This window comes from Ixodes scapularis, unplaced genomic scaffold (assembly GCF_016920785.2).
Source record: "Ixodes scapularis isolate PalLabHiFi unplaced genomic scaffold, ASM1692078v2 PGA_scaffold9__187_contigs__length_104089568, whole genome shotgun sequence".
NCBI classification, from domain to species: Eukaryota; Metazoa; Arthropoda; class Arachnida; order Ixodida; family Ixodidae; genus Ixodes; species Ixodes scapularis.
In genome coordinates this window covers 20,172,692-20,186,552 of record NW_024609884.1, presented here as the reverse complement: position 1 = coordinate 20,186,552, position 13,861 = coordinate 20,172,692, and the positions used below count along the sequence as shown (strand labels likewise).

At 46.8% G+C, this 13,861-nt stretch overlaps 1 protein-coding gene across 2 annotated transcripts in view; it reads right to left on the bottom strand.

Annotated features, from left to right (window-relative positions):
• The window catches only part of LOC8037048 (BTB/POZ domain-containing protein kctd15-like), a 126,765-nt gene extending 125,141 nt beyond the window's left edge, over window positions 1-1,624 (bottom strand). Inside the window, exon 1 of one of the 2 annotated variants that reach the window (XM_029974709.4) lies at window positions 804-1,624. In XM_029974709.4, the coding sequence (XP_029830569.1) occupies window positions 804-889 (86 nt within the window). In that variant the 5' untranslated portion in view covers window positions 890-1,624. The remainder of the gene's footprint in view (window positions 1-803) is intronic. The other variant, XM_029974717.4, reaches the window with a different exon arrangement.
• Window positions 1,625-13,861: the final 12,237 nt, after the last annotated feature.

Here is a 13,861-nt window from a genome sequence, read left to right as displayed (position 1 = left end):
GAGCTGCGATTACCTCGCGTAAACTTCCTGAAAAGAAGAGGAGAGAGAGGGAGAGTGCCTGACTTGCCTGGGTGTGTTTAGAATGACCTGCCAGCTCGCAGAGTCGTAGCTCCATTACTGAATATACGCGCGCAATCATTCTGGCGATTACGAAACGACATCAATCATGTCCCTTGCAAATGACTGTCGTTTCTCGCTGCTTAAACGGGAAGGCTAAAAGTTGGCAAACTCGTACGCCTTAATTTCGCCACCGATGATTTTTTTTTCTTTCATTAGTTCGTGCGGAGGAATGTCGGCCTGATGACTGCTAGACAGACGTGAAACGAGACAAATCCAGCGACCATGCGGGTGGTGCCAACGTGAGCCTTTCGTCTGACAGGAGTCGGGCCGTGTCACGTTTAGGGACCGATATGGTTTTCAAGGAATAAAGGGAGTGTGAGGAAGACACCGATCAAAACTGCGCCTCGTAGAAACGCGGCCCGTGTTTCACAGAGAGCCGCGAGGCAGAGTAACTATTTCAGACCTCTTGGAGGGCCAGTGGGTATCGACACTGCCCTTAACGCACGATCAACGATCTGTGGTGTTCTAATCCCACGTCCCCCGTGGGGCGTGTGGCAGCTCGGGTCGGTTCCGGGCGTGGAAACGTTCGAGCGGGCTGTGACACCCCACGTGACCAGGCCCGGAAGCCGAGCACGGGGTCCGGGAGCCAAAAGGGGAGTAAAGCGTGCGTGTTACTCCCTCCTTGTTTCGCCGGCACTCCGCCGCCACGACCCGACCGGGGGCCCGACGACGCTGGACCTCACCTGGCGATGGAGAAGCGACCCGCGTACACGGGGCTGGCGGCGGGCGACAGCGGCGGGTGCGCGGCCGACGAGCGTGCCACGGCCATGGCAGCGCCGCCGTTGACGTCCCGCTTGCGTCCGCCGATTCCCTGGACCACGCTGGACGCGGGGGACAGATCGAGCGTCTCGCCCGGCTCGATGCTGCCGCCGGTCGCCGTGGCGCTGGGGGACCCGGTGGGTCTGCGCCGCTCCGAGCGCGCCGTGGTCCCGCTTTGGTGGCGCGCCCGTGGAGCCGCCGCACGCTCAGTAGCAGCGTCGCGGCATGACGGGAGGTCCGGCCGTCGGGGAAACAACACCGCCTCCCAGGGAGTCCAGCGCGGCTCGGCCGCCGACACTTGCACGCTCAGCGGTTCACGCACGGCCGCTCGGTCCGCGAATGTCCACGGGGCTGCGGGGCCGAAGCAGAGCGCGGGCTCCACCGTAGAGGTCTTGGGGCCGAGGCCCGCACCCGCCGGTCCACACGCGGGGGCCCGCGCAGCCTCTGGCACTGAAGGCCGACGTGCGGCCCGAGGTTCGCCGGGGGCTTGGCCGACGGGGGGCTCCGCTGGGGTCCCGAGGGCGGCACTCTTTATCCGAGCAGGGGCGCCGGGAGCGGCGTTCGGCGAGTCCGCGTGGCACGAGCGGCGTCAGGCAGAGGAGCGCTGGGCGGACGTGCACGTTCACCGGCGGCGTCCGATCTCGACTGCCGCCGTCGGCTCCATGCGCGCGGTCCCTCTCCCTCTCCGGATGCGCGCCCCTGGTGCCCCAGGCTGCCCCCCTGCGCCCACGGGACCCCGTCGGACGACGCCCGCTGGGACGCTCGCCGCGCCATCTCGGGGAAGGCGCCCCAACGGCAACGGGGGCCTCCGGGCGCTCGGCGGACGTCCTCTCGGAGGCTCCTCCCCAGGCGCACTTCGGGACTTTCCAGTTCTGCTTCGATGCTGCCTTGGCCGTCGCGGTCTCTGCTCGGGTTCCTCGTAGGGACTGAGCAAATTACGTTGACGAAAATATATTGTTAATAATCGATCGATTACCGTGGTTGAGCTTGTGTGCGTACTGAATATTAATGTACTAGTTGCTCCTTTGAATATGAGTGTTTTTACTTTGCACCCTCACAATCAGTGCAACGTCCCCCCCCCCCCCCTTTTTCCATAAAAAAATAAATAAAATAAAATAAAATAAAAAACACACTAAAAAAACAAGCAAAACCAAAAATAGTTTTTTTTTTTTTTTTTTTTTTGTATTTCGTAAATAAACTACGTTTTGCTTAAAGCAGTCTCAGTAGCGCTAACTTCCGAACCAGATGACCAAGTTTGAGAACTAGCCATTATGTTATTCAAAAGTTATCGGTGATTTCCTCAAAGTTCAATGGAAAAATGAAGCCCGTTCCCGATATACAAAACGCCACAGAAAAAAAAAAAAAAAAATACACATTCTTTTTTACCGCAAAAATAAACTAGGCATCGCCGACCGCTCATTCTCCGCCCAAAGGTAGCGCTAGAGGTCACAACCAGATGCCAATGTTTCTGCCCCGATCCGATACCTTATTCAAAAGTTTTAAGTGATTTTCTGAATATTTCAACGGGGAAATGAAGCCCATTTTTGCCCGTTTTCGGTTTCTGATGCCCATAGAGTCCCATGTATTCGAAAACTCCGTCGGCCGCAATTTTCCCATTGAAATTTTCAGAAAATCGCTTATAACTTTTGAATAAGGTAACGGTTCGGGCTGAAACTTTGGCATCTGGTTGTGACCTCTAGCGCTACCTTTGGGCGAAGAATAAGCGTTCGGCTACGCCTAGTTTATTTTCGCAATAAAAAAAAATATGTGTGTGTGTGTGTTTTTTTTTTTTTTTTTTGGTGCACCCTGTGCATTAACGCCATTCAGCACTATGTATTCGTGGCCTTTGTCGGCTGCTATTTTACCTTTTTTTTTTTTTTGCGAAGGCAATACTTGTTTTATGGAGCGAAGCCGGCGTTGTCTGTAGCAGCGAAACGAGCAATCATTTCCCATTGGCTGCGACGCGTTATATGAGATGCGGACGCGCCTCAGAAATAGAACACGAAGAAAAGCACAGCAACGCGGATGCATCGTCTGGGAAGCCATGAGCCGGCGCGGTCGCCGCGCCTGCGCACTGAGGGACCTTGATGTCAGCGCCGTAGCGCCGTGTGGAAAAGGAAGACGTGGCGCGCTGCTTCTAGGAATGCCCTGCGTGCAGGAATGCTTTCGCATTCTTACACGCAAGCAGTATTAAATGACTTTAACGAATTTTAGAAAATCCTGTAAACTTTGAATAAGATGACGGTTAGTTCTGAAACTCGCTGGCAGCTAGCTCGGACCGCTAGCGCTCGAATTTGGGCTAAGACCGAACGTTCGCCGATGCGTATAGTCCATTTTCGCGTTGAAAACAACACTAATTTATTTTCGGGGCACGCGTCAATAATTTCTGGCGAGCGAACTTCGATATTTTTGACAATTATGCTACCTTAAGAAGCAGTTAGGTCACATGCTAATCCTCTTTTAGGCGTGCATTTTGGCCTTTGGTTGCTTCTGAAGTTTTATACAGTACATACAGTATGTGTGTGCATTTTATTTATTTCAGCACTTTACAATCTGTCACGTCGCTCCACATTACAGGCAACGTACTGTTTATGGGCACAGAAACAGGGAGATGATGAAAGAGGTCATGATATACGCGTAATAGGTTACGATTAATAATTGATTCAATAATAAATACATTTTTGAGCTTATAATACTAGAAGTATAGTGAAAAATATACATTTAATAAATTGGCTTCGCACAATGCTGGACTTGAAATTAAGCTTTTTGGAATCATTAGAATGACAGCCGACACTTCGCTGAGAAAACGTAGCTTTATCAGGGCGCTTGCTGTAGCAGCTAAGTTTAGCTAAGGCTCTGAGGCTTGCAGGAGCAACTCTTCAAGTACTTCCTGACGGCTTCGACTACCTCTGTGTTTTGTTTGACTGCGAGTAAATCAGTGCAGTATCGAGGTTCGGGTCATGGTGATATTCACTCTACTTCCGTGTCCAAGGGACAAGTGTCACTATGGTTTGAATCTGTAGCCGTTTTATGTTACTTCTGTCTCTTCATTGCACTCCCAAGTACGCAAAACGAAGACCGAGCCAATCGCAAGACAGGACAAGGCGGTTCCTCCACTATACTAACACGACACTCGGTGACCGGGAAGTATGATGAAGTTACGACACTTCAATCTGGCGTGTCCTACGCCAGATCTATCAACGTTATGTATAGTTCTAAACTATGCAGGACATCCTGCATTGTTCATGACGTGCAAGCAAAAAAAAAAAAAAAAGAGTAGAAAGTAATTTTGGGGGGGTTTATCGAAAATATGTTTGATTAGGAAAGTACTACAACAAGGGCCGATAGTTGCACTGCCCTTTCGTACTATTACTCCACGTAAAGACACTCTAGCCACACACCAGATGAATTATATTAATGGGAAAACAATCCCTTCATTTGACGTGTGCAGCCAATTGCGATATTTGTGCCTGCCGAAATAGTCGATGAAACCACCGGCCGCCGAATTCTATACGTTCGATGCGCTCTGCCTAATGTTCCATCCAGCTCATTTAAGGGAAACAAGACTTTTCATCGTGTATTTCAGTTTCCCATCTATACAATGCAGCCGCCACGCGACGCGTTGAAGGGGGCAAAAACACCTCCCCCCCTCCTCGCGCGCCCCCCCCCCCCCCCCCCAATCTTGAGTAAAACAAATAACGATGTTTGAGGGTATCTACCCTCTTTTCTTTATCCCCCATCGGTGCGTCTAAAAAATCTCTTGCGATAATAGGTAATCGTTCCCTCTATAGTTACGCCCAAGTTAATGACCCGGAGCACGATGGTTTGAGAGATAACATCATCTCTCTTTTTTCTTTTTTTATCTCCAAGTTCCAAGCCCGGAAGAAAAGAGAAACGCCTCCCTTGGTAGACCACGGGATACACTTTGACCCACATCTAATGTTTTCTCTATGCTCTTGCCTTTAGCCTGTCTTAAATCTTGATGGATAGTAGGGAAGCATGGTAGCTCGGGGTGAATTTCTCTGCCGACTACAGCGCGAAACCTCCGCCAGAAATGGGGGAACTTGGTCAAGGCTTACTTAAAGGACCCGGTATTGCCAGCACACATAGGCGCAACAGTGTCACTCACAAGCTTAAAGTTTTATTTGAAAATGGTGCTAAGGGATGACCCTTTTCTGCAAAGCAAAAAAAAAAAGAAAAAAAAAGTTGTAGCATCTTACCAGCTTGCCCGCTGAGTTGCTACCTATACAGTCCGAAAGTTCGAGGACACAGCAGAATGTCAATACATAGACTGTATTTATGTGAGATTGCGCATATTAAATCTTGGAGTAATGTCCCTCGGCCACGGTGTACCTCTATCAGCGTCGACCCAACCGCTGAAAACACCAGGATCCCGGAGGATCTGCGTCAATGCGGTGATGACTTGCTCGGATGATCGGAAACGCTGTTCAGGAAGGTGTTGTTTGATACGGTTGCAAAGGAGAACATGGCATGGGACTTGGTCGGGACGGTACGTAGAATGTGGCAAGGCTCTCCGGCCTTTTTTTCACCAGCTCACTTTGTACGAGGGACTCACCCCCCAAAAAATGACGGTTCGCTTACGGATACGGTCACCGTTATATTTATGAAATCCGTTTCGTTTCGATTTTTCGTTTAACCAATTTAGTTTTTTTATAATTCTGTTACCGGACAAGCGTTCCTCAAAGCCGGTCATTTTTGGTTCGGTAAAAGAAGCTGAAAAATGAATGTCAGAATGTTGCTGGGTGCCAGGAATGATGTGTAGTGTAACTTTAAACTGTCTTTCCTCTAAAGAGTTTGTTTTACTGAAATCTATGACATTTGTTTCCTAATAAATGCTATCAAGTAAGCCCGATACCAAACAATGAGCGGCGAGACAACAGCAATCGTGGGGCAACTCACAGTTACAAGAATTCAAATATGTGTCCGACTGTCTTGATAGGTCGTAACTTCGTAGCAACATATAGTATATTTAAACTCCTAGGCACATGTACTCCACATTTATTCGCAACATATTTCAACAGAACAGGCTACACACGTCACACAATTTAAGACTCTGAAAACACCGTCTCTCAAAAGAAAGAAAAAAAGAAAAATAAAAAGTCAGTTTTCTTTTTAGGGTGAACAACCCTGTGGCCTGCTCGTGGTTTCTAGGAATTTCTGCCATTATTTCGCTATCGCTAGTGTAGAACTAACGTATCCTTTCAACTGTTTGGTACATAAAATATCATATGCAATGAATATTATGAGCGATCAATGACAAAGCAGAACTTCCGTCTTGGTATTCAGTCGGCAGGAACAGCGTGCCGACAACGTTAACCACCTCCAAAATCGCTGGGCAGTTGCTCTGAAAACTAAAAAAAAAACGAACACACTGACCTCCTGTACCTCCGGTCACACCGGCTAGGCGTCACTTTTGTTTTGTGAGCTCTCACTCAGTCTGACATCGGAATGGCATGGACGGCGTCTATTTGTGCAAGTCACGTATGAGGGAGCTGTCTAAATTGCTTATGATTTGAAGCCTTGAAGTGGTCGATGCCGACTCCTATTACTCCGACTTTAGAGGTTTCTGACCACAGTCGAGTTAGCAGCGAGCTATACCTCACAGGAGTTCCCTCCTGCGGAGTGTCGTCATGTGCCTCCACTCCGGTGCTCGAACTTCCTCACTGGGCCCGTAGTTTCTAGTGCTTGCCAGGTTATGCTAAAACCGGAGTCGAATTTTCCCCCGCCATTTGCCATGACAGACGCCGTATGCCATCTCGGGTCGGCTGTGCCGCATTTGCTCTTCTCACCAGTTTAATCGGAAATGACGCCAAAAGATTACGTACAAGAAGAAAGAAATAGACTGAGCGCGGTTAATTTCTTCTATGTGTTGTTTGTGTCTTGCTCCTATCCATTAGAGTCGTCCTAGGCACACCAACTAATCCCTTTCACCGATTACATTCGCGAAGAACGACGCCTAAATTGTACGCATGCAACGTTGCTAATCTTAATTGATTTCAAATTATTCAAAGGCGGTTATCGTTTTGTTAAAGTGAAACTGAATGCCAGATTTTATTGTACACCAAACCGGGAAGAAGATTAGTTTATCTTAATCCTTCATATTTGAAACCGAGAACATTGACAGCTAGTTAACATGTCAGGATTATAACTTCAAGTTCATGCTCTGAACATGACCGGAAACAAAAGAGGAATAGAACACAATTAACACCGTGGGGTCTACTGTATCGATTGCGTGATCACTGAAATTAAAATTGCCTATTTATCGGGCAGTTCAAATGCACATTTTACATAAATTTGTAAAAAGAAGCCCCACTCGCCGACACCGTGTGCGTCTACAAATGCCAAGGGCAGTTGGAGGTTCCACCTCCAGACATCAATTTTTTATTTGTAAAAATTGCGCCGAACCGATTTAATTTACCGGTTACCAGTCAATTGTTAAAGGTTCCGGTTCAGTTCAAATAAAAACCTTGCAACCTTGCACCTTGGTTATGCCTACCGCAAAATTTTCGCTAACCATGATTATGCGTACCGAAAAAAAGTCGCTACTAAATGGTTTTCGGTTCGGATTACGGCTCTGTCTTGTGTCCCTGGTTCGCACAAGAACCGAGTGATGCGCGGGAACATCGTCGCAGAAGAGAAGCCAATTATAGTTCCGCCACAATTTGGGCCGCTTTCGATGAATTGATTCACGCAGACGACGCAGAATCTCGACATACCGTTCTTCGTTGACACAATGGCCCCCTCGGAAATGAATTCCATGTGCGCAATGACCAAGGCATCGAACAAGCCTTTGTGCGTGACCTTCCTTGCCTTTGGACCTGTCCTGGAAGCAGCGGCTCCGCGGGAAAAAGGGCTGATTTTCACTTTAGTTGTGAATCGTGAAACACACTGTTCTATGACCAGCAGTAATTCGAGAAATGTTGCATCACTGTCAACGTTGGAAATCAACTCTCCGCAAATAGACATGCTGTCTTTACACTGGTCGTACGTGTCGTGGAACGACGTGTTGCGCAATACGGGTCATGTTCAATTCGTCTTTCAGAAGAGCGTGACAGGACCCACTGCCGCGGCACACTCTAAAAAAAGTCTGTGCCTCTACTTTCACGCACAACACTCAGAGAGCCAATCAGCACAACTTGCGGAGGCAGCTCAGCAAATGACAATGCCGAAGCATATGTTTAGACCAAAAAACACAGTCTGAGTTGTGACATTAAGCAATGCAAGCGTGGCGTTTTGCATTGCTTAATGTCACAACTCAGACTGCGTTTTTTGGTCTAAACATATGTTTCGGCATTGTCATTTGCTGAGCTGCCTCCGCAAGTTGTGCTGATTGGCTCTCCTAGTGTTGTGCGTGAAAGGAGACGCACAGACGTTTTTTTAGAGTGCAGTGTCATCAAGTGGCGGACCGCGGATGATAAGATTATAATCGCGTTCCGCCACTGCTAGCCTTGCGCCTGCTGCACGAATGGTAACTTTCGCGCGCCCTCGAGTTTCCCGCGAGCTTCAAGTCGTTCTAAAAAGCGTTGATTTAGTGGTTTTCGATTACGCTCAGTAAGTTTCTAATGGGAACTATATGTCTATTTTCACTAAATAAAAAGTTAAATAACGAATTTTAATGAATTAGCCGACTTATCGCAAAGATTAGCCACCCTCATAATGTCCCCCTGGCCGTATAACTCACCTGCACAAATTGCTGAAGTGTAACTTTCACGGCATTTTTTAAACAAATCTGTAAAGCTAAAAAAGAACAATATATATATATATATATATTGTTACGGAGATGCGGGGCCGGCAGGAGAAGACAAGGATGTTCACATGATGAAGCCGAATCATTTAATGGCGTCAGGGCCTAGCGCGTGGGCCTAGCGCGCGATAGTAGTGCACACCACTGCCGCAGCGTCGTCTTCTTCATCGTCACAATATATATATATATATATATATATATATATATATATATATATATATATATATATATATATATATATATATATATATGTATAACACCCTGGCCTAGGTTTCGACAAAATCTTGATGTTTATTTGCTGCCCCAACTGCGACAGGATGCTCTTCGCCCGCTGGCACTCCACCACCTTACAGAAAAATGCGACGTCTGCTTGGACCGAGCTGTCGCCTCCTAAACATTTACGGTGTCCGACTGGTGTGCTCAACGCACAAATGAGCGTGAGCAACCAATGTGCACAGGAGCTGTCCACCATTAAATTGCGAGCGCTCTGGCTCCCGTGGCTCCGTCTCTTGTGTCTAAGGTCTCCGTGCCTGACAACCCAATGAGCGCTGCTACCTCCTTTACGCGAAATGCATTCGGGGATATTAGAGAGTTTTAGTAGATCGCTCCGATTACTCCGATAACGATACCCGATACTCCGCCAACGCATTTGCATGTGCATCGTATAGTTATCGGGTATCGTTATCGGGGGTATTGGAACGATTTGCTAAAACCCTCCCTTAGAAAGTTTTCGTACGTCGTTTCCGACGTCCCGCAACGGCTCTCCGGAACCCGCTGGATCAGGAACTCTGCGGGCCAGGCTAGAGGCACGGATGCGTACGCCGTCTTCGTTGCGGAGAGCGTATCGGAGGGCGAAAAACACTCGACGAAAACTCTTCAGTGTGAAAATCTGCTCCGCAGTGCGTCCAATCCTCGCCTTTTTTTTTATTTTTTGCCTTTGTAACGTAAAACTTGGCTTCTTGCCGGTTGAAACGCGTGAAATGGGGGATAAGTTGTAGATTTAATGTCTTTTTTTCTACTTCTTAATGCCATCTGCTACATCGCGGCATGATTAGCACTGAAAAAACCGCATTGCACACAAACGTGCCGTGTTCATTCAGTTTCCCATATCCTAAAGTCCCTCGTTTTAATATGGAATGAATTTGCATTCGCTGGTGCACCCTTCCTCGCTACTGCAGTATTATTCCGAATTTTATAATTTAGCGTACGTCGATTCTCTTACACGAGACCATCGTAGCAAGAAGTTGCGCCCAAGTCGACTAAGACGCCGGGGCAATGCGCCTGACATCGTAATCATCGAGGGCCGAAGTGAAGTTATTTCTTTTTCTTTGTTTGTTTCTACATTGAATATCCGACGTTCCCTGAGAGGAGGAAGGATAAATACCTTGGTGTCAGATAACGAGAGCTTACAGCTTACTCCGGCGTTTAGTTTATTTAAACTACCCTAATTCCAATAGTTCGCAGTACGACGGGTCGTAAATATGGAAGCCGGGAAATCGAGTTGCGCGTGTTTTCGCGGATTAGTTCTGGGCTATCTCCGTATATACCTTGAAAACGCTGTTGTTGAAATGTTTGCAAATCGAAGGGATTATCGATAGACTTCTGAAGTCGAGTCGAGTTTGAGAAAATTTATTAGCCCGGTCGATTGCCTCGGTTAAGTCGCAAAGTAATCTGGAATTAATATATTTACAAGTCCTGTTGACTTTTTTTTTTTTTTTTTTTTTGCTAGCAGTAGTCAAGTTTGCTATGGAATGTTGTGCAGAATACAAATAATTTGGATAAGTCAATTTCTACGTAATTGTTTTGGTCTAACATGTAGAAATATATGGTCATAAAACGTCCAATTGTGGGACGATAAAACGTACATAATACGGTTGTGTTATGGGTGGTCGAAGAACCAAATAGTGCGGCATTGCTCAAACTATTTACAATGCAAGAAGCGTAAGCACTACTCACGCTCCTCTTCAACTGAACCGAAAGCTGTGAGCACGACTTCAGATTGTGGCCACGAAAACGGTGCTCGTGTTGTGGGAAATCTTCTCTCATATCCGGGGTAAAGAGAACGAAATCAAAATGATTTGACTCGTGATTCAAATCGCATGGATTTTTTTTTTTTTTTATCGATTTAAGTCAAGCATTTTTTGAAAAATAATATTATCTCGGAAACAATTTTTATAGAAATTTTGAGCCTCCAACGTTGGGTACTTTCGAAAACATGCGTTTGTACCCTACATCTTAGAATTAGTAACGTTCGCCTGATTCTGTCAAAGATGCATTTGACTGACCAGCGCCAATCATTGACGTTCTTTTCTTTTTTTTTACTTCACAGGGAGGCAACGTTCCAGGATGAAAGAGCGCTCTAAGTCTAAAAAATAAAAATAAAATAATAACATCTTTTTTTAATTTTGTTTAAAAAAAATATGATTTTTTTTTTGTTCATCTTGGCATGAACTCCGAAGTATCCGGTTCCATTTATGGAAGCACGTCCTTCGCATCATCAAATAATATTCCTATTAAACTGTATCCTCCCGTCGTCCACGCCCGCGGGATCTGCTGCAGTAAAGGCTGGACTCCATGGGAAAAATCTACTGCGAAAAATCGACGAATTTCGTCCGGCTGCTTTTACTCTGCGCTAGGCATCAGTACAGTGCCTGCTATCGTCGCGCGCAAAGCGATTGTGCTGTCGGGCGAAGTTTGTCAGCTATTGGTCGCATAATTCGCACCACCGAGTTCAGCCTTTAGGGTGAACGCAGTGCTGACGAATCGTTAAATTTCAATTCATTCGCTCGAGTTTAACCTTTCCTTCACGCATTTCGTTCGAATGCCACGAAAACCGTGCGCTGCAAAAAATTACGCTGGAGTACCACCACCCTGGACCAGGTCGCCATTTTCGTCGCTTTCGAAGCCCGCTTTCGTGCCCGTATGGTGAACAGAGTCTCGCCAACAGCTTCCCACCAATCGCAAGGATCATCACACGCTACTTTTTTTTTTTTTTTTTTTCTCGCCGTCGGACGAGGTTTATCGAGAGCTCAAGAAGAGCCGGCTATAGCAAGTTCGGAGCATTTAAAAAAAAATTCCTTGGAGACTAATACAGGAAACTCCAGAGTAAAATAGTAGACGGAAGCAGAGACCGACCCTTGCGTCAGGGAATGGAGAACTAACTGATTTCACCGGAAATGCAGCAAGTGGGTCTGACTCAGCAGAGAAATTGATAACCTATAAATTATTATTATTATTTTTTTTTTTTTTTTTGACGTAGCATGCGGAGCATAAGCTCGTGATATTGGACGTCTTGGTCTTTTGATGTCAAAATGCAGTCCGTGCTGATGCAAAAGCACCTAGAATAATGAAAGCCTCCGCATTGTATCCTCTCCCTCTATGAAACGTCATCAGAGTCGGATCGCGCTAACTCGGCTATTGGGCCCGAGCTCGACCTTCGACTCGCTGATTGGACACGAGCCCCAGCCGAACACTGACACAGTACTCGTGCCCAATCTCGCGCCTCAATCGATCTGACTGGGATGACGAGTGCGGAGGCCTTCTGTCTATGTGATGTTGGCCAGAGTCCCTTGGTCGAAGTCCCTTGGTCAGATTCCCCTGGTCAGAGTCCCTTGGATAAGAACATAAATAAAAAATTGCGGGCGTAACTTGGCGAGGCTCAGGCCACCCTACCCCGCCCTAAGCATAAAACTAAAATAAATTCCGCCGAAGTTACCGTGATAGCAGACTATCGAAAGAAAAGACTCGCCGTATCGTCCCTACCTATATTTTGTCCAAACACGAGTGTCACGCGACACTTCCAAGGCGCTCTCGTTGCGTCTGGTTTCTACACTAAATTACGACGTTGCTTATCTGCCTTCGAACGACAGCCGAATCAATGCGCCTGTATCAAAGCGGCCGGTTAAGTAAAAAAAAAAAAAAAGAAGGGAGGTCGACGTTTAGACAAATCCAGCCGGTGTACGCTCATTCCGACAAGTTTATTCTTGAGAAACAAAGTAGTGGTCGTTGGCAGAGGAATCGCCGCTTGGTGTATAGCCAGGTGGCAGGTTAAGCGAGTGAGAAAACGAGAGGGTTTCGAAGGAAACTTTTAAAACGCTTCCTTTTTATATTAATAACAGACTGTGGATTTCAGACGCATAAGGTGTTGACGCGTTCTCCTTTGTAATTATCTTTAGCGGAGAGACGAGAAAGGAAAATGGGTAGAGGTGTGCGTATATTAGAGTTCCGAATTTTACTCGAATATATTGTTTGTCCCAGTAAGTCTATTCGGGGTTTTCTGGATTCCTCCTATTCCATATTTCGCCGCCTCGGTTGCTCCGAGGCGAAGCGCCGGCCTACGGATCCCCGGTTGGAGGGTTCAAATCCCGGCTGAGGTTCCCGCAAGCTGATGGAGGCTTATTGTAGAAAAGGCACCATGGAAGGGGGGGGGGGGGGGGGGTAACCGAGCTTTCGGTTGCATGTCAAACAGTCCCCAGGTGGTCCAAATCAATGCTCAGTCCTCCGCTGGGGCGTGCCAGATGCCCTTCGTTGGTTTGGCACGTAAAGCTCCAAATTTGCATACTATATATCACGCTGTGACACTGAGCATTGTAAAACATCGTGTTCTGAGTCACTCAGTTACAAGACAGTCTGTTTTTTTTTTCTTCTTTTTTTTAGGTTTAAACATAATATTAGCCTCGCCATTTACCAAGCTCACTCCGTAGCTTGAAGCAATTGACTTTCCAAAGTGTTATGCGAGAAGGTACACTCTCCAATTCTTATGCGTGGAAAAAAAAAAAAAAAAAAAAGAGGATTTATTCAAGAACGTTTTTCTACGGTGACCAAGTCCTTGCGGGCTCTGGTTGTATACAAATCAAGACTGCGTTTAGTAGTCTTGAGTGACTGACTATTTTTGGTAGAAAGCAGTTCCTTTCCTCGTGTTCCTCGAACAAAGCAGTCACGCTCGAGCTTCTTCGACGCGCTCCACGAAAACCACCAAAACACGCGTGTGGCCATTACGAACAGACCTCTTCCGGAATCGAAGCGATCCTTACGGCGCAATATGCCACACAAAAGATATTGCGTACTGGATGGCCACTTAGTTTCGGTTTCTATTTGTCAACAGCCTGTCACGCTCAAATTCAGTGCTTGCATTGTTTGGATATGCCACTTTTCTTAGGTTAATAATACTGTAAATGTGTTGCCCACCGGCACGGGTAAAATGCTAAAGCACTTTTT